Source organism: Mauremys reevesii, linkage group 2 (genome assembly GCF_016161935.1).
Source record: "Mauremys reevesii isolate NIE-2019 linkage group 2, ASM1616193v1, whole genome shotgun sequence".
Classification (NCBI taxonomy): domain Eukaryota; kingdom Metazoa; phylum Chordata; order Testudines; family Geoemydidae; genus Mauremys; species Mauremys reevesii.
Window position 1 is genome coordinate 65,469,599 of NC_052624.1, and position 20,100 is coordinate 65,489,698.

General features: G+C 41.6%; 1 protein-coding gene across 5 annotated transcripts in view; it reads right to left on the reverse strand.

The window, feature by feature from the left end:
* COLQ (collagen like tail subunit of asymmetric acetylcholinesterase) overlaps positions 1-20,100 on the reverse strand; it is a 69,953-nt gene that overhangs the window by 23,428 nt on the left and 26,425 nt on the right. For all 5 annotated transcript variants that reach the window (XM_039521492.1, XM_039521489.1, XM_039521488.1 and 2 more), the window contains exons 2-7: positions 14,105-14,217; positions 11,763-11,867; positions 7,660-7,704; positions 6,694-6,720; positions 4,449-4,520; positions 1,757-1,819 (exon numbers count right to left, since the gene is read on the reverse strand). In XM_039521492.1, the coding sequence (XP_039377426.1) occupies positions 1,757-1,819; positions 4,449-4,520; positions 6,694-6,720; positions 7,660-7,704; positions 11,763-11,849 (294 nt within the window). In that variant the 5' untranslated portion in view covers positions 11,850-11,867; positions 14,105-14,217. The remainder of the gene's footprint in view (positions 1-1,756; positions 1,820-4,448; positions 4,521-6,693; positions 6,721-7,659; positions 7,705-11,762; positions 11,868-14,104; positions 14,218-20,100) is intronic.

Sequence of the window (20,100 nt, forward strand, 5' to 3'; positions counted from 1 at the left end):
AAAGGTTGCCGACCCCTGAGCTACATAATTGTTCCAGGTTTGTTATTGCATTTGTGGTAGAAAGGGCGTTCATATAATACCCAACTCGATTCATTTCCAATGACATTGTACTATCAAAATTTCCATCAACTTGAGGAACTGGTGCTGGGAGATCAAGGGGAGGGTCGGGCAGAGGGCCTGCCATGCTGCAGAGGGTGACACCATTGAAATGATGATTCTGTAGATTTTTACAAATCAAATGACACTCACCTTCCCTTTCTATCACTAAGTTGTCCATGTAATGAAATTTTACTACACTACGCTCCCAGACTAAAATGGCTGCATCTATTTCTTCTTCCCTGCTCCGTTTTTGAGTAAGATAGTGATGTAAAGAGCAGGATGAAATAACACACTCTCTGCATTGGTCAGCGTACAATTGACATTTGAGTTCGGGTCATATTTGGAAATCCTTGTTGGTTGCATGAGAGAGATTGTGCTATTCCTGTCATGTTAAAGACATTAGTTCAGTTCTAACATTGAACACAAGGCCTATCCTCAGTGGGTATGTGTCATGGGAGGGCATGGGAGCACTTAGGCAGTTTACTGCTTTCTTTGTTTTTTATTCCTTTAACTGTTGCAAATTTACACTCTACAAAAAATATAGATACTAAGGCCCTGTATCTGTTCTCCTGTCCCCCTCTCTCTTCAGATCCAAGTGGGCAGCACAGTCTTCATGTCCTGCACCACATGCTGAACAGTTTGCAGACTTGTACACAGAGGAAATGCCCTGAGAAGTATCACAGCACCAAGGTTAACTGGCTGGTCTCGTACATAGTGCTCTATTTCCAACTTGGCATCAAAAATGTAAAGCAAATAAGTGACCCAAAGTTTTGCTCAGAAAGAAAGTTCTGGCTCTTCATACAATTAGCATCCCAGGCAAGTTTGGAAATTCCTGGAATCTAGGTACTGAGACTCCATAGTGAGCAGAATAACTGTGACTGATTGTGTCTGAATTACTGGGGTATTCACACACCTCCCACTAAGCCCACATAGTCTTGGTGGCAATCTACTCTTTGGTTGTTCCAACATCCAGGCCACGAATCTCAATGAGCTAGCTTCAGGACATTGTACTGCATGTTCTGTGCAGCCACCAGGGTACCCCCATTAAAGCCTCCCTCTCCCACAAGAGAAACAGGTGTCAGCACTTTTGAGAGAAGGATTAAGCCATCAGAGAAGAGACCTCATATTTTACCTTTTCCGGTTCCCTGATATTTTGTGTCATACACGTCTACATTCAGAAGCCATAATATACAAAGAAATAAAAGAAATAATAATAATAATATAGAATACGATATCCAGAGACACCATCGTCTACATGGGGCAAATTCTTCCCACTATTAAACACAGCAATGAGAGTACATGGTTATAACAGAGGATGAATTTGTCCACATAATCTTATGGGACTGGAGGGAAAATAGTGGGATGGGTTACATGCGCTTTGCTCTTAAAACGAATCTCTTCCTGATTACATTGATTTACACCAAAACATTTGCGTAAGACGCTAGGAAAGTAGCCACAGCAGGCCATATTGCGCAATCTTTTTTAGCTTCAAGAAGAAAATCTTGTGGTTTTAATTGTATTTAAAAGAAAACCCCAAAGCCTACTGTTATTTGAAACAGAACCAAAACCTCCACAAGTGCTTTCTAACCAGTTCATGAGGGAAGCAACAGAGTGTGAGAAACCAATGTCTGGATATATAGCAGCTGGGTTAACAAACCTTTGAGCCAATTGGTCCTCTTGTACCTTGCAATCCCATCACACCCAAATCCCCCTTTTCACCCTAAAGGGGTAAAAAAAAAAGAGTTAACAACTGTGGCTCTTGAAAGGTGTCATATTGGAACAACTGATGCTTCCGTTTTTGTGTCAAATGTATGAAACATGTCTGACTTTAACAACTCTCAGTGTAGTTTTATAGTGTAAATCCAAACTGTACACTGCCAACTGACTTAGCTTGAGTCATCAGGCATTTTCTCATTTCTACCAGTCTCATCTCTTTGGGTATGATTTTCTTTCTAAGTAATATATGCTTTAGTTTTCCCAGACCCTGCACAAGGATATGTGGGCAAATTATTCCCAGTAGCATTTTCCCCTATGCCAAGGCATATAGACTCAACCTGGTGTGCCTTAACGATACCACCTCCCTGGGTTATAGTGACCAAATGTTGTAGTCTGCTGGGATCCTCCTGGTATGGAGGGATACAATCTGGCTGTTTTGATTGCCTGTCAGATGAGCATCTGAGAAGGGTGAGATCTGGAGTCACTGCAGAAGTAGCAGCCCTAGCAGGGCGGAAAACTTGGGCTCTTTGTGCTCCCTGCAGAAGGAAGCGCATTTGGCCTTTCCAGCCTCAGTGGTGAGCAAGATCTTCTTGCTGCATGCAGCCAGGCAAGGGGAGAGTTAATGGAGCTGAAAAGAAGACTTGGTGAAGCAATGTGGGAGAAAGGAGACCTGGAGGAAGGCTATGTGTAAGGGAGACTGGAAACCTGAAAGAGGACTAATGAGGAAGGAAAGAGAAAGGAGACCTGGAGATGGGGAAAGAGGGAGAAAACAGCCCATAGGAAGTTTGTAGAAAGAAAAAGGTGTGGAAGAATAACTAAGTGAAAGGAAGGCCTCTGGAGGTTGGAAAATAGGAGACAGAAGACCTGGATGTGGAAAATGGAAGGAAAGAGGAACATACTTTAGGGAAACAAGCACAGGCACCTATAAAAATCTATTTAGGCCAAGCCAACCTTACCATAGATTGGTGGAAAACAGAAATAAGTGAAGAGTAGAAGATACAAACAAAGGAAACAAGACACAAATCTAAAGAACAGAAGAAGCAGGAGGAGGAGGTTGATAGAAACAAAAGAACAAGAAATAATGTAGGACTTGGAGCCAAGTTATGAGGAAGAGATAAAGATGAGACAGAGTGGGGTCAGTAAGGGGTAGGGTAAAAGCTACACTAATAGATGAAACAGGAGAAAATTGTCTGAATACAGAAAAAAGAATGAGGAGTACTTGTGGCTCCCTAGAGACTAACAAATTTATTTGGGCATAAGCTTTTGTGGGCTAAAATCCACTTTGCCCAGATAAATTTGTTAGTCTCTAAGGTGCCACAAGTACTCCTCGTTCTTTTTGCTGGTACAGACTAACATGGCTACCACTCTGAAACCTGAATACAGAAAGGCGCTCTTCACTAAAGGACTAGGATTCATGGATAGAAATGGCCAACTGAACCAGTTTTTCATTTTTTAAATATAGTTAATCTGCTCTCAGACCTCAAAGTGTGGAGATGCTAGATGGCTGTGCAATCCTCCCATTCTCATTGCTGCCACTGGGGGAAAAAACTTGAGGATATCATGACTTTTGAGAGGGATGACTTCCCCACTCCCACCACAAATGGAACACTGAGCCCTTTAATGCCAATGACCATTGTGTAGATTAAGTTCAGAGAAGCCTCAAAATACAGATGCTACCATATACAGTATCCGATTCCCACCAGCATGTCCCTGCAGCTCCTAGGCAGCGGGGCCAGGGGGCTCTGCACGCTGTCTGTGCCTGCAGGCACCAGCCTTGCAGCTCCCATTGGCTGTGGTTCCTGGCCAATGGGAGCTGCGGAGCTGATGCTTGTGGCGGGAGCAGTTGGCAGAGCCTCCCTGGCTGCCCCTTCCCTCTAGGAGCTGAAGGGACATGCCTGTCAGAGCTGGGTAGAGAGCCTGCCAGCCCCCTCCACCCAGCACCAGCAAGGTCCTGGATCGCACACCGCCACCCACTGCACGGATCCTGGTCCGCATGCCGCTGCCCCCCCCCAGCACCAGCAGGGGTCCTGGACCACACCCTCCCAGCACCTGCAGGACCCCCGGACAACAACACCCCTCCCCCCGAGCAGTGGCCCAAGTTTTAGTTAGGGTTATATAGTAAAAGTCATGGACATGTCATGGGCCATGAATTTTTGTTTACTGCCCATGACCTGTCCATGACTTTTATTAAAAATACCTGTGACTAAAACATTGCTACTGCAACCCCTGACTTGAAGTGGATAGCTCAGTGGTTTGAGCATTGGCCTGCTAAACCCAGGGTTGTGAGCTCAATCCTTGAGGGGGCCATTTAGGAATCTGGGGCAAAAATCTGTCTGGGGATTGGTCCTGCTTTGAGTAGGGGGTTGGACTAGATGTCCTCCTACAGTCCCTTCCAACCCTGACAGTCTATGTAAAGCGGTTTCCATTATATACAGATTTTACAGTTTGCTTCAATGGCTCTCAGCACCCCCACCATACAAATTGTTCCAGCACCCCTGATTATTAGCAAGTCTCAGTTAGACTTGATTTGGCAATTTTAATTTAACATATTTTAATTCCTGAAGGGCAAGAAAAAATTACCCATTCTGCTCAATATATACAAATTCAATGTAGTAAAAGTGTTTAAATGTTACCTTAGGTCCCATTGGCCCAGGCCATCCAATTGGTCCTGGCATTCCGGGGACACCTGGAGGACCTGGTCTACCCTTAAAAGGAAACAATCAAATATTATGAAAATGGGTTTAATATCATTCCAGCATACAGCGTTCTGTCACAGAGGAGATGCAAATTAGAGAAAAAGTACTTGAATATCTTCAGTACAGTAACTTCAAGAAAAAAAATTGCAACTGATACATTATGTTGGCTTTTTTTTTTTAAACCCAAGGAGTCCATAGTATGCTTTCTGTTGATTCTAAGAAGAAAAGTTTTGGACTCTCAGAAACAAATATATTCTAATGCATATATATATATCAGTGCTGGAAGTATATATAGATCAGTGAAGGGTGAAATCTACATGCAATTTACAAGATCCTCCTTAAAAACAGGATCAGTAAACCAAAATCTGCCCGCGTGTATGCCAATTTAAATCAGGAGTAACCCCTTGTAGTTACACCAATGCAAACCAAATATACAGTAAGGGAGAACAGAACTAGACCACAGTTGGCAACTTTCGCACGGTAAATAAGCACCCCGACTTTCACACTAAGCCAAAAATCAAGCCAATCCCATTTCAAAACAAGGCCAAAACAAGCCAATCTAAGAACCCCAACACTCTATGGGACTGGATCCCCCCGGCATGCAGCTTGGGACTGTGGTGGTCCTGCTGTGTATCCCTGACTCTCTCCCTCCCTTGCTCCCGCTTACCCCCCCTTGCCCCTGCTTGCCGGGAGATGATAAAAAAAAAAGAAGCAACAAGCTACAACAAGCAACAAGCTACAAGCCAAACAAGTAACAAGCTACAAGCCAAAAACTAGCCAACAAGCAACTCACAAGCCAATTAAGCCAAAAAGAAGACCAATGTCTGTTTTTTTTTTACCGGTTTGGCATGTCTGAACTAGACCCATCACATTTACTAACACTGCATTTCTACAGATTCATTTTACTTTCTTTTTCAAATGTTATCCTAGGATATTGATATACTTTATTAATTATGACTATGTTACTTGTAAAAAAAAACTCTAGGACCAGATCCTGGAACTACATCCATTTACACCAACTGAGGAGCTGGCCTTAGAACTCCAATCAAGACAACTAGGGCTAAAAGTATGTCTTAGAATAAGCCAGCCAACTTTCACTGAGTAGTTGTGCTCACTTACTCTAGGACTGAATTTGGTGATTCTGATTATTTTAATGAGAAGAGCAAGTATTCCAGTGTCTAAGATATGCCGTCTCTCTGAAATACTACTATTTGGGAAACTCAGAGCTATACAGGTCATTTATTTCTTTTCTATCTGGCATTTGAAATCTAAATAAATAAATACTATATACATAATTCTTATATTTACATACACCTCTACCCCGATATAACACGACCTGATATAACACGGATTTGGATATAACGTGGTAAACTTGGATATAACGTGGTAAATTTGGATATATCGTGGGGGCGGGGCTGCGCGCTCCGGCGGATCAAAGCAAGTTCGATATAATGTGGTTTCACCTATAATGCAGTAAGATATTTTGGCTCCCGAGGACAGCGTTATATTGGAGTAGAGGTGTACTTTGAATTAATTTGAATTAATTGATTTGTGCCTATTGTTAAAATATTCGGTGTATTATTTAAAAGAGTGGCTCTTTTCTTGGTGGAATGACCTAATCTCTGCATATCTCTGATTTCATCCTGCAGAGGAATTTTTGGCTTCTTTTGAACATTAATTACATTAAAAGGAACACTTAGCCAGTGAGATGTAATATTTTGTATCATGGCATTTAGGGGCACATACTGTTGACAATATAGCATGACTCATGTGTCAGCAAATGCAAGGTTGTAGTCAGCATATTGTGCTGGTGCCAGAACCCCTCAAATATAATCACTAACAGTTATTTGTCTTTTGGCACAAAGGTCATTTAATTGAACCCTATTTTCAATGAGTGTCCGACTTAGGCTTGTGTTTCTCTGTGGATCAGTCAGGATTTTAATTTTTACTTTTTTTTTTTTTTTTTACAGCTTTTATAACTGTTCCCAAAGTCTACTCCCCTGGGCACGAATATCTAGCTCAGGTTATTCTCTACTCTCTTTTAATAGTGTGAGTAGGAACATATCTTGACATCCACTTTTACACAGAATTCAAATTGACATCTGGGTCAACCCCTAATAGCTGCCACATGTCAACTATGAGGCTGGTGCATGAACCAGATTCTATAAACCTTGATTCGTACCTTTCTTCCTGGTCTGCCAATTTCCCCCTGCCACAGGAAAAAAAACGTATTAGTCATGGAGATACCAAGTGAAGAACAGCAGGTCATAAATTAATGTACTTAAACTGAATTGGGAAGATCTGTGTGTCTTGGACTTTATTCTATGAGCTAACGTGGACAGTACTCACATAACAGAATAAATGGCATCTTCAGTTATATTTGGGTCCCAATTCAGCAATCCCCCCCTATTCAGCAAAGCACTTAAACATATGCTTAGCATTAGGCACATGCTTAAAATTAAGCTTCTGCTTAAGTCCTTTGCTTAATGTGTATGGACTTTAGCACATTTAAATATTTTGCTGAATTGAGGCCAAAAAGATTAATGTAAAAACTATTTATTGTATCTTGAACGGACCCATATATTAGGCATTGCATGGGACGGCTCTGCTTCCCGTTTCTTCAAATAGGGTACAATTTTCAAACGTTATTATGCAATTTGGGACCATTGACTTCCAATGTGACTTGTGCTCCTTACGTGCTTTTGGAAATCCCACCCAAAGGGTATCAGCAATCAGCCTTTCCTACAGCATTTTGTACATATAGAAGGTGTCATCATGAAAAGCCATACTATAGGCCTACAATGAGACTGAACAGTTATAGCTGCAACTTTAAATTATAGCCTGAAACTGATCTACACCATCCAGCTGGCATTAAAGCAAACTCCCACTAGGTGACCAGATAGCAAGTATGAAAAATTGGGTCTGGGTGCGGGGTAATAGGTGGCTATATAAAATAAAGCCCCAAATTTTGGGACTGTCCCTATAAATTTGGGAAATCCGGTCACCCTAACCCCACCCACCCAAAGAACCCACCACCACCAAAAAAACCCCAAAACCCAAAAGCAAAACAAAATCCCAGCCACCTGCTCTCTGTCTTTCCCCTACCCTACAAACAAACAAACAAAACTCCACAAGAGTTGGTCCTTACTTTTTCCCCTTTTGGTCCCATCACACCAGGAATTCCTTGTGGGCCCTACAAAGAAAAGTGAAGGAAATTGTAAACTTACATTAAAAAAAGTACCCATTTGTTGTTTTCCTTCCCCTGAGCTCTGTCCACCTGTCTGCAGGGCCACCCAGAGGATTCAGAGGGCCTAGGGCAAAGCAATTTCGGGGGCCCCTTCCATAAAAAAAAGTTGCAATACTATAGAATACTATATTCTCCTGGGGCAAATTGCCCCCCCCCCCCTGTTCTGGGCAGCCCTGCCTGTCTGTCCCGAGAACTGAGAGTTCCTCTGGGAAGTGACTTCCCCCAAGTTCACAGGTGTTTGGTGTGCCAGTTCAGGCTCCTTTTTAATTATAAGTGCTGTGGCCTCACTGAATGGCAGGAAATGGAGAGGCCTGGTGCAGTGAATGAAGAAAGGGCAGTTTTGAGGTGAGGAAGAAATAGCTGGAGTGGAGCAAAGGGGCCATATATCAAGGAAGCTGATGGAACTCTGGCGAGCAAGAGATGGAAAGAATGCTGAAACTGGTGTGGCGTGCTAAAGGATCAAAAATTGAGGAGATCTGCTCAACCAAAGTGACTTTTCAGTGCTGCAGCTCCCTTTTCTTTACCTAAGATCTCCTCACCTCCTGCAACTTCCTTCCCATCTAGCCAGGACCTTCCTTCCATTTAACAATAAGAGAAGGGACAGATGGTTGCAAACTATAGGGATCAAAACCTTGAAGTTGAAAACCCCTGATTATGGAAATTTTGCTGGGATTTTAAGAACTTCTCATTTTAGTGAACTGATACGATTTTTGTATTGTTTTGTTTTCCCCCCAAACAAAAAAGGTTGCTAACAGTAAAATCCACCTTTCACGTTTTTGAAAAATAGTTGTGAAACAAATTATATTTACCTCCTCGTAAATGTAACCAAAAGGACAAATATTTGCTGGTTACATTTATAGGGTGAATTTTTTCACACAATTCCAGTTGTGAAAATGAAATGCTGTGTTCTGAAATATAATTTTCATAACTGCTGTTGTAGCATTTTTAAACAAGGAGGTCCAAAATACTCTGCAAAAGATCTTGAGTCTCTCAAAAAAATTCTGTTTAATTAAATCGCAAACTAAGTTATAGGTCTCAGTATCTCTGGTATAAATTTCTCTCATGCTGTCTGATGTCTAACTCAGTCTAAAGCTGTATTTTAGTTCATTGGGACCTGAGGGGACTCGTTTCAATGAATTGAGCAATGGAGGGGACTCTACACCTCACTGGGCGTGCTGGCCTGACAGATTCAAGTATCAGGCCATAAAACTGTATCAAACTATTTCATTTCTAATTTCCCTGAAGTGACAATTGAAACCATTACTGTGGCTTTGGTCAACAGGACACAGATCATGGACAATGATGATGCAATCCAGAAGTCATTATTCAGGAAGGCTACGAAGAAGGCACTTTTGAAACTCCATTCCCTCAAACACCACAAGTGGGTTTAGTGTTTTAACTGAAAGAGGTGGAGGGATTTTGCCACTTCAGGTGAAGGCATCTCTACCATTAAACCAGGGGAGACTTTGAGCCTCCGCTCAGAAAGATTATGAAAAACAACTGTTTTGGTTTTAGAATGCACCAGTTGTCAGATATTTTTTTTAAATTGTCCAGGGGAGGACATCCTCTGAGCCTTTATAGTGAGGGACTTTGCCCCCAACACCCACATTACTTGGTTCAATTTTGAATACTGTCTGTTCGTCTCGTAGCAGTTATACCATCCAAAACACAATGTAAACTAATTATCACACTGTATGACTAGGGCCAGAGTCTATCCTCAGTTACACTCAACTATAGCTACTTGGAAGTCAGTGGAGTTATTTTAGGTTTACAGTGGTGTAACTCAGAGCAGAATTTGGCCTGCTATCTGTATATATGAGGCAAAATGAAAACGTAAAATTCATCTCAAATTCTGTAGAGAATATTCAGTTTGCCTCACATCAGGGACATTCAAGTTACAAAAAAAAAAAAAGGTGTTTGTAGCTACTATCTTAGATTATTTATTTATTTATTTATTTATTTTAGTACCAGTATTTCCATCCCATGTGCCAAGAGCTGAAATGATACTGTCCAGAGGATTTTCTGCTCTAAGCTTTGGAACCATGGTTCCAAAGCTTAGAGCAGAAAATCCTCTATAAAGCACATTCTCACAGTTTATAATTAAAAATTCCCAGGGACATGCTACTCCATGTACAACCTGACAGCCAATTGTTTTCATGTGCTCTAAGAAAATAAATTTCATAAATTCTTTAGCCACTTTATTAATACTATTTATGTCAATGGTCATTGCAGACCATCACATTCAGCATTATTGCTCTCTTAGTTAAAGGAAGAATTGATGTATTCAGTTTTTCAGGAGTTCTATTTTTAGACTTAAATAACTATTGTCATCTTTCACACATATCGCAGCTTCATAAATCCTTTGGAACATCGCCGAGTACATTGTGGGACTGTATATTAATATACATAAGACACTGCTCAATATAGTACAAGAGAACCATGATCATTTGCACGTCACTAATCTAAACACACCATATGAAAAATATGTCCGCCTCACCCCATGTTTCAGCAAAGATATAATGACAAGGCACTATAATGAGATCTCCTAAAGTAAGACCTTATTACTGTTACAAAATACATTACAGAATAGTTACTAGTCTACTATGAAGTATTATTGTGTAAATAATTAAAAATTAAACTCCATTTGAACAAAGCCCAATAGCGTTGCTTTTTAAAATTGTGTTTGTGCACTTATTAATTCTACTGCAGCATAGTACATATTTTTGGTATTATTTGCATTGCAGCAGTGTCTAGAGGCCGCAGCCTAGATCAAGGCCCCATTGTGCTAGGCACTGTACTTTTCATAGTAAGAGACAATCCCTGACCCAAAGAGCTTACAATTAGAGCTGAGTGGAAACTGGAATTTCTCTCCCATGACAAACTCCCAGATTTCTAGAACAAAATGCCATTCTGAATTGCAATGAAAAATGGAAAATGTCCCTGGGAGGAACATTTTAAAGTAATTTCATTTCAAAAGGACCAAAATGTTCTGTCATAAAATTCCTGATCCTCTTCTTTACCAGCTAATTTGACAAAGAATGGGAGGGGAAACAGTGGCACAGATAGATGAAGTGACTTGCCCAAGGTCGCAGAGCAGTTCAGTAGCAGAGTTGGAAATAGAAACCAGATCTCCTGAGTCCCAGCCCAGTGCCCTAGCCACTGCACCATATTGCCTTTAATGTATAGACTGTATGCATTTAATTTATGACAGGTATTTCACTAAGATAAAACTGCATAGGTTTTAATCAGCGTTGAGGACCTTTCCTCATAATATGGCATTCATCGGTGTCTGTGTAGAATCCACCTGTGGAAAACACATCATTTTGTGAGGGCTCCAAGGCTTTATGGTCTTCTCTGCTGACATTTGCAAAACACTGTTCAACTCTTGGACCCAGCCTTTCATTTTCTGGTCTTCAACAGCCTACTGTTGCACTGAGCATTAAGGGGGAGCTTTGTGCCACTCACCAGTCAATACTGGATCCACACTGTAGTGCTCTGTCAAGAGTCTTATCGAATCCTCCATACCTAGAAGGATGGATTCCCTAGTGGAAATTACTGCAGAAAATTTTCAGCTGGTTCCTACTGTTTCCAGTTGGCAAGTAGGTTTCTAAACAGAGAACTGGATATTCTGCTAGAATACTCATTTCTAGGGCTCTTGATCCTCCAGTAGAAAACAACAGAGATCAATATTAAAAGAAAACCAGTAGAGACCAGTTGAAGGCTTGAAATGATGGTTCCTGAAATTTCCATGGAGGTTAAATGATTCAAGACTTTAGGCTGGTTTAAAGCAGATGAAAATGCAGAGCAAACTCAAGTCTTTGCCTGAAGGGCATTAGGCAGAGAGAGGAAATAGACAAATATATTATTTAACTTTAAAAAAAGTTAAACCTTAGTTTAAAATATTGTGAAAAATTAAATACCATTTTCAAAAACTGCAGCAGTTTTGTAAGGAGCTTAGAATAGATCAGAGCATGGAAGGGTATTGTCTAAGATGCAGTACTAACCTGGGGGCCAGGAGGTCCTGAAGGGCAATCAAATTCTGGTTCACGTGACACTTGTGTTATCTGAAGCTCTTGACATACATTTTTCATATCAAGGGTAAGCAGCTTCTAAACAAAAAGAAATATACATATATATATATATACATACAGATTATACAGGGAGGCGTGAACAATCAATCAGCAACAGTACAGATCTGTAGGGCATTTAATTCCACCCACTTACAAGGATCCAGTGCAGGCTTGTGGTTTATCATGCATTTCTCTTAATGGATAATTAATTATCATCACTTCAGCATATTGTCCCATCCCATGTTTCATCCTCCCTTCTAACAGCACTGTCATAACAGTGTGCCAGCACCATGGCATGCCCTCTCAGCCAGCGTGGGACCCAAATCTATTCTTAAACTTGACTCTGCTCCCTACAGGCACAATTTATGAGTAACAGCACAACCTAGAAATAGCCTCTTTGCTCTAATAATACAAACTACATTAACCTGTACTCTGGGCCGAGTAAACTTCACTCTAGTGATATTTAACTGGATGGATATTCATTCGTTACAGGCCAGAGCCAACTCCTTTGACAGTCGGGGAAAAAGTTCCCATTGACTTCAACAGGTGTTGGATAAAGTCCTACACGAGCACAGACTGTAATGAGGGGCTAGAGCTTGCACCAGGGCCCAGCACAGTATCTTATTGTTAAGATGGAGAGGGGAAACCTAGAGTATCAGTCAAAAAATCTTAAGCACAGTACTAGAGCTGGTTCCCTCAACCACAATACTTCGCCATCAGTAACTGGCTTGCATTAGCAAACCAGCTTGCTTGTGCCTGGTGGCATAAGAATATTAATACTGAAATGCATAAGAATAATGATATGGAGTAACTGGGATTAACAAGCCATGTCTTCACTCGCAAAAGCAAAGATCCACTCCTCAAGCAAGAGTTTAGAACTGAAGCAACATGCTGCTGCTGAAAACCCCTCAGCAGAGAATATTGGGGCTCAGTTCATAAGGATCCTAGAGACACTGGGATTAATTTGTTTTATATACATTTTGCATAAGAAGATAACGATAAGGTACGCTTTCAGGAAAAATGTCTCTACTTTTGATTATACAGTTGGATTTAAACAGTAGCTTTTAAGTACTGTTGCTGACTAACAGGGGCGGCTCTAGACATTTCGCCGCCCCAAGCATGGTGGCATGCCGCGGGGGGCGCTCTGCCGGTCGCCGGTCCCGCGGCTCCGGTGGACCTCCCGCAGGCGTGGGACCGAAGCCGCGGGACCAGCGGACCCTCTGCAGGCATGCCGCCGAAGGCTGCCTGCCTGCCGCCCTCCCGGTGACCGGCAGAGTGCCCGCCACGGCATGCCGTCCAAGCACGCGCTTGGCGTGCTGGGGCCTGGAGCCGCCCCTGCTGACTAAGAGACTAAACAAAAAATAAGGTACTCATTCGAAACAGTAGCCAGAACTTCAGAATATTAGAAAGTTCTGGCTTCTTCAGTTTTGAGGGAGTAGTGCTATAAACCTAATCCAAACCCCACTGAAGTCAATGGGCATTTTAGCATTGACTTCATAGGGTTTTGATCACACCCGCTATACATTCTTGACAAAATGTCCAAAGTATACGTAATCCTGTTTCAATATAAAGGGATGGACTAGATGACCTCTTGAAGCCCTACATTTCTATGATTCTAAAATATTAGTATAATATGATAACTTATGTAGTACTATCCCTCCCCCGTATTGGAAATCATCAGAGTATTTGCCTTGGATCTCAAAGAAAAATAGCTCACAATAGTTGTGGGGCATTAACAAAGAGAAATTAACAAGAGACCAATGGGAAAATTCTCCCTCCCAGGGAGAAAATGTGTGGGAGCCAGTGTAGGCTGCTGACAGGTGTAAATGAGCAGACAACACTGCTATGATGAGATAGGCAAAGAGCCAATTCATATCACTGAGTAATGATCATAGCTATACAGATCTGACTCAAAGCAGGGATTCCATACACAGCGCATACACAGAATGGATGGGACTGTGGTGCTGAGGAAAAGCTGATGGGAATGCAACAGGGAGACTGTTTTGTCGGCTGATCTATTTGTCCAAAACAAACAAAGATGGAGGACTTGAGTCAATACCACATTACTTAAAGCCAGGCGCTGTCCCACAAGCAATTGGAGACTGAATGAGCATCCATTCAAAAAGGAAAACAATACAGTGTTTCCTGTTGCTGCACTATATGGCGAGATGGGATTGCTGGAATACAACAACCAGAAAGTGCTAAGAAAGGATACATGAGTATTTAAAAAAAGAAAAATAGGAGAGGCAAGAGAAATGCTCCCAGGCAATACTTACAGAATCCCAGCCCTGTTTGAAATACGGTGGTGGAAATAACGGCGGTGGAGGAGGGGCAAGGAGACAGCATGCTCTGTTATTAATTCGTTTCTTCTGTTCCAAGCAAGGGAGGTCTGTTCAAAAGAAACACTCAGCCATTACTAACGGGCAAACACTGCTAGATTCAAATGGCTTGAAAAATGTAGGTGCGTTAATCTCACTTATGACATCAGTAGCCCATATTGTAAGGTAATGTTTGAGCGGTTGTATAGTGAGCCTCTGTGACTGCGTAAGCCACCAAACAGAAGAGCAATATTAATTAGTGTGAAGGGCAGATCTTCAACAGAAGGTGCTAAGCCCTTCGCAGAAGGAAACGTCCATTGATATTGTGGGTCATCGTAACTGGAATTTTCCTCCCATCTATCGGAGGACAAAAGACTTTTGTTGTTCTGCTCTCCTCCCTGTGAAGATGAGTCATTCAAGTGGACTCCTCCCATCAGCTGAGCTTTCAGCTCAGAGCACATGGCAGGAAGGGGATAACCCCCCCCCCACAAAAGGAACTAGGTATCTCTATGCCTCTTGGTCTCTGAGGGAGGCATAAGCAAGAGATCCCCAGCTGCTTAGCCTGGGTTAGCCCTAAAGGACATATAGAGTTTGCTGATTATAGAAGCTTTTGAAACTTAAGATTGTAACTCATTTGTGTATCTATATTTAGCAGCTTTAAACTTGTACATAACTCTCCTTTTCCTTTTCCTTTTTAATAAATCTTTATATAGCTTATTATAGGATTGGCTACAAGCATGGTCTTTGGTGGGACATCTAAGGTGCAACTGACCTGGGGTAAGTGACTGGTCCTTTGGGACTGGAAGTAACCTGAATATTGCTGTGGTATTTGGTGTAAGGGACCATCGCTCACAAAGGTAGACTCACCTGGGTGGCGAGATAGCTCAGAGTACCTAAGGGAGCTGTCTGTGACTCCATGTTAAGGAAGTTATAGTGCCTGAGGAGTTTCCACTTGATAGTTGGTTGGTGCAATCTAAGTATACAACTCACATCAATCTGGAGTTTGTGCCTGGTTCCTAACCATCAGCCCTGAGGTTAATACTCATACTCTTGAGTCACTGCAGGCAGTATTACAATAGCCATGGCCATGAATTATAGAATTAAGAGTTTTTCCTTTAACATTTCCAAGTAACATTCGAACGTGGTTATGAAGTGATTGGGGTAGGGGAAAAAACCTTATCAATTTGCCACCTAAGATGAATAATTTTCACTCAGCTGAAGTGTAACCAATCGTAACATATTACTTGCATATATCATTTCATTGGCAGCCATTACTCCTGTTCTCAGTGTTGCTCAACTCTGAGGATACAAAACCTAGTGACTTGTCACGTAGCTGTTTTCAGCCAGAATACTATACTAGACAATACTAAATGCGGGGGTTTCTGTCTTTTGGATGAGACTTGGATCTAAGAAATTCACCTCCCACAGTCCTTTAAAGCACTATTGGCAAGAGTCCAGGGGTCCCACCCTAGGCGCTGTGGCAGGTAGGTGATGGCAGAGGCTGCATTGGTGCAGAAAGTAATATGCACCTGAAGGCCTTCAGTATACTGTTGATGCAGTAGTTCATCTCACAGTCTCTCTGAGTGTTTTCAAAAATATATGCAGAAGAGAAAGGATGACAATGCTGAGCCCGACAGGACTCCATCTGGAGGAGGAGCATCATGACATTCTGCAAGGAATGATTAGAGCCTGCAGATAGCTGTTTCACCCATTTCTGCTACGTGCTGTGCGTATGTCAGAGGTATCGTCGCTTGCAGAGGAAATATGCAGAATAAGTATGGAGGCCTGGTCTCTGCAAGGTCAGGAGCTGTTCTCCCATCTGAGCCAGGCTACTGTTGCTATCACCTTCACGCTCACTTTGCTCAGGAAGGAGCGGCTGGAAATGGGGGCAGCAGTGAGTACTTTGCAAATTCATTGACGTCAAGCATAGGTTTTGTCAGAACTGGCAGGACTATTGCATTGCCTTGGATGGCTGATGGAATGATTTCTTTGAAGGAGTCAGTGATGATTTTGGATGTTCTTTACTTGCTTTCCCCAGACATAAAGCAGGACAGCCAGCCATTCCCGGGTGCTCCCAGGGTTACATTGTTTGAAGTCCAGACTCCCCATAGCACTGAGCTCTACAAGCTTGTCCCCTCGGGTCCCATTCCAGCCCCATCCCCAGGGCCAGGGAGGGCAGCACAATGCCACTTACATCAGCCTTACTCTCCTCCTTTGGTAGGGGAATTCTCCTCTGACCCATTGTAGTCTCTTTACCGGCCCCACAGGCCAATGTTGAGTGGCATACAGGAGCTGGAGTAGGGGCCAGAATCTATCCCTAGATTTCTACAGCTGCCAAATTTCTAGAGTTTAAATTAATTGTGGCTGAAAGTGTGATTCTTCTGTAACAGTGAGCACCATGTGCAGATGTGCTCATGTTAGATTCTATTCCTTACCTTTTGCATTTTAGTGTTAGTTCAAGCACTGCATTTGCCATAGACAATGGGACAGATTATGTAAATAAATATTCATGAAATTGAACAGCAGTATACTAACCCAGGACAAGAGAACTCAACCAGGTTTGAAAGAATAACAACATACAAAGAAATTACTAAGTGAACTAACATCTAAAAAAATACCAAATTAAAATTAGTTGGACTTAGTAAATATAGCCCTGTCTAAAAGTATTACCTGGGTTCTAATACACTCAGTTGCTCTCTTAGAGAACTTGACAACCTTCAGCCACCCATTAGAGGGACAACCACATCTTTTGTCAAAGCACCTAGGCCCAAATCCCCAAAGGTGCTCTGGCACCTAACTCCCATTGATTTCAGTGTGGGTTAGGCACATAATGCCTTTGAGAAGCTCAGCCTTAACCCTTAAATCCACTCATCAAACACTCAGGGCATTCTACATGGAAAGTTTTGTGCACAGTAAACTAAGGGTGTGAATGTAAAATGCACTAGCTACTGTGTACTACCACTCTGTGTGGATACTCTTATTGTGCACTGAGTGCCCTTGGATGGCTTAGCTTAAAGCACTCCCTTAATGCCCAAAGGCACTCTTAAAGTGCAGTAAACGCAATCACATGGGGAGTTTGTGTGGAGTAGCTAGTTCAGAGTACCAAGTGCGCACTAGCTACTGCAAGCTTTTTCCCCATGTAGCCAAGCCCTGAGACTTTGCTTTCATTCCAAGGAAAGGTACCACTCAGGTTACTTCAAATGACATTTCTTCTCTTCCAGGAAAACTTCTTGAATCTGCATCTTACTAGTTCCTTTTGCCACTGACATTCAGGCAGGAAACATTTTGTGCCACTCGGCCACTAAACTTCTCAAAGTTTACAGTCCAGTCAGGGAATCTGCATGCATTCCTTCAGTGGCTTCCATATCAAATGTGCTCAGATTAACCAACTCAGTCTTGGAACTGAAAATCAAGTTGTGTTATTTCTGGCTCATACATCATCACTAGTAATAAAGATTCTGCAACCAGAAGTTAGCTGATACTTTTATTGCTGGCTGATGGGTGGGGCACAATAAAATAATCTGGCTAACTTCTTCCATAATTGTATTAATTCTTCAGGAGTAAGGGTAGAAGCTGAAGAGAAACAGTCAAATGAAAAAGTGGCCAATTCAATGACATCACACGAAGGCACACAACTAAATATTGACAAATGTTATAAGTGCTTATACATAAATGCAAGGAATCTAAATACTAAGATGGGTGAATTTGAGTGCCTGGTATTTAATCCTGATATAATAGGCACCACAGAAACATGGTGGAACAATGATAATCAATGGAGCCTGGTAATATCACGGCACAAAATATAAAGGAATTACAGAGTAGGTCACAGTAGTGGCAGAGTGGCATTGTATATAAAAGAAGGCATAGAGTCAAATATAGTAAAAAAAATCTTAAATGTCTCAAACAGTGCCATAGAATCTCTATAGATAGAGATTTCATGCTTGAATAGTAAGAGTATAGCAATAGGAATACATTACTACTGATAACCTGACCAGGATGGTGACAGTGACTGTGAAATACCCACAGAAATTAGAGATGCTACCAAAACAGAAAACCCAGTAACAATGGTGGATTTCTACTATCCCCATACTGACTGGAAATATGTCACCTCAGGATAGGATTCAGAGATAAAATTTCTAGACACCATTAATGACAACTTGGAGCAGCTAGTCCTGGAACACAGAATGGGAGAGGCAATTCTTGATTTAGTCCTAAGTGGCACACAGGACCTGGTCCAATAAATGAATACTGTTGAACAGCTCAGTAATAGCAATCATAATGTAATTAAATTTAACTTCCTTGTCGAGGGGAAAGTACCAAAGAAACCCACCACAGTAGCATTTGACTTCAAAAAAGGGACCACACAAAAATGAGGAGGCTAGTTAAATGGAAATTAAAAGGAACAGTCCCAAGAGTGAAATGCCTAGAAGCTCCATGGAAACTCTTTAAAACTCACCATAATAGAGACTCAAACTACATACACTATATACACTACAAAAAAAAAAAAGGACAAAAATGCCACCATGGCTAACCAACAGAGTAAAAGAGGCAGTTAAACAAAAAGAAATCATTTAAAAATTAGAGACACAAGGTGGATAAGGTAATATCTTGTATTGGGCCAACATCTGTTATCTCACCCACCTTATCTCTCTAATATCCTGGGACTGACACAGCTACAACTACACTGCATATAATTTAAACATTGGAAGTCAAATCCCACTGAGGAAAATAGAAAGGTACATAAATGCTGTAAAACTATCAAAAGACCCAAAAACCAACAGCAATTTTTAAAAAAATACATCAGTGGGAGGAAGCCTGCCAAACAATCAGAATGGCCACTGGACGATCAAGGTACTAAAGGGGCACTCAAGAAAGACAAGGCCATGGCAGATGAGCAAAAGGAATTCTTTGCATCAGTCTTCACTACAGAGATTCCCATACCTGAGCCATTCTTTTCAGGTGACAAATCTGAAAAACTGTCCCAGATTGAGGTGTCAATAGAGGAGTTGTTGGAACAAATTGATAAGTAGTAATAAGTCACCAGGGTCAGATGCTATGCACCCAAGTGTTCTAAAGGAACTCAAATATGAACTTTCAGAACTACTAACTGTGGTATGTAACCTATCACTTTAATCAGCCTCTGCACCAGATTTCTGAAGTATAGCTAATGTAATGCCGATTTTTTAAAGAGGCTCCAGAGTTGATCCTAACTTCAAACTATAGTAAAGAATAGATGAATACTTTGGGGAAGAGTCAACACGGCTTTTGTAAAGGGAAATCTTGACTCACCAATCTATTAGAATTCTTTCAGGGTGCCAACAAACATGTGGACAAGGGAGATCCTTGGATAGTGTATACTTGGATTTTCAGAAAGCCTTTGAAAGGTCCCTCATCAAAAGCTCTTAAGCAAAGTAGGCAGTCATGGGATAAGAGGGAAGGTCCTCTCATGGATCAGTAACTGGTTAAAAGATAGGAAACAAAGGGTAGGAATAAATGGTCACTTTCACATTGGAGAGAGGTAAATAGGAGGGTACCTCAAGGATCTGTACTGGGACCATCGCCATTCAACACTTTTGTAAATGATCTGGAAAAGGGGGGAAACAGTGAGGCAGCAAAGTTTGCAGACAACACAAAATTACTGAAGATAGTTAAGTCCAAAGCTGACTGCAAAGAGTTACAAAGGAATCTCACAAAACTGGGTGACTGTGCAACAAAACAGCAGATGAAATTCAATGTTGATAATGCAAAGTAATGAGCATTGGAAAATGTAATCCCAACTACATACAAAATGACAGGATCTAAATTAGCTGTTACCACTCAAGAAAGATATCTTGAAGTGAGTGTGAATAGTTCCCTGAAAACATCTGCTCAATGTGTAGCATCAGTCAAAAAAAGCTAACAGAATGCTAGGAACCATTAGGAAAGGAATAGATAATAAGACGGAAAATATCATA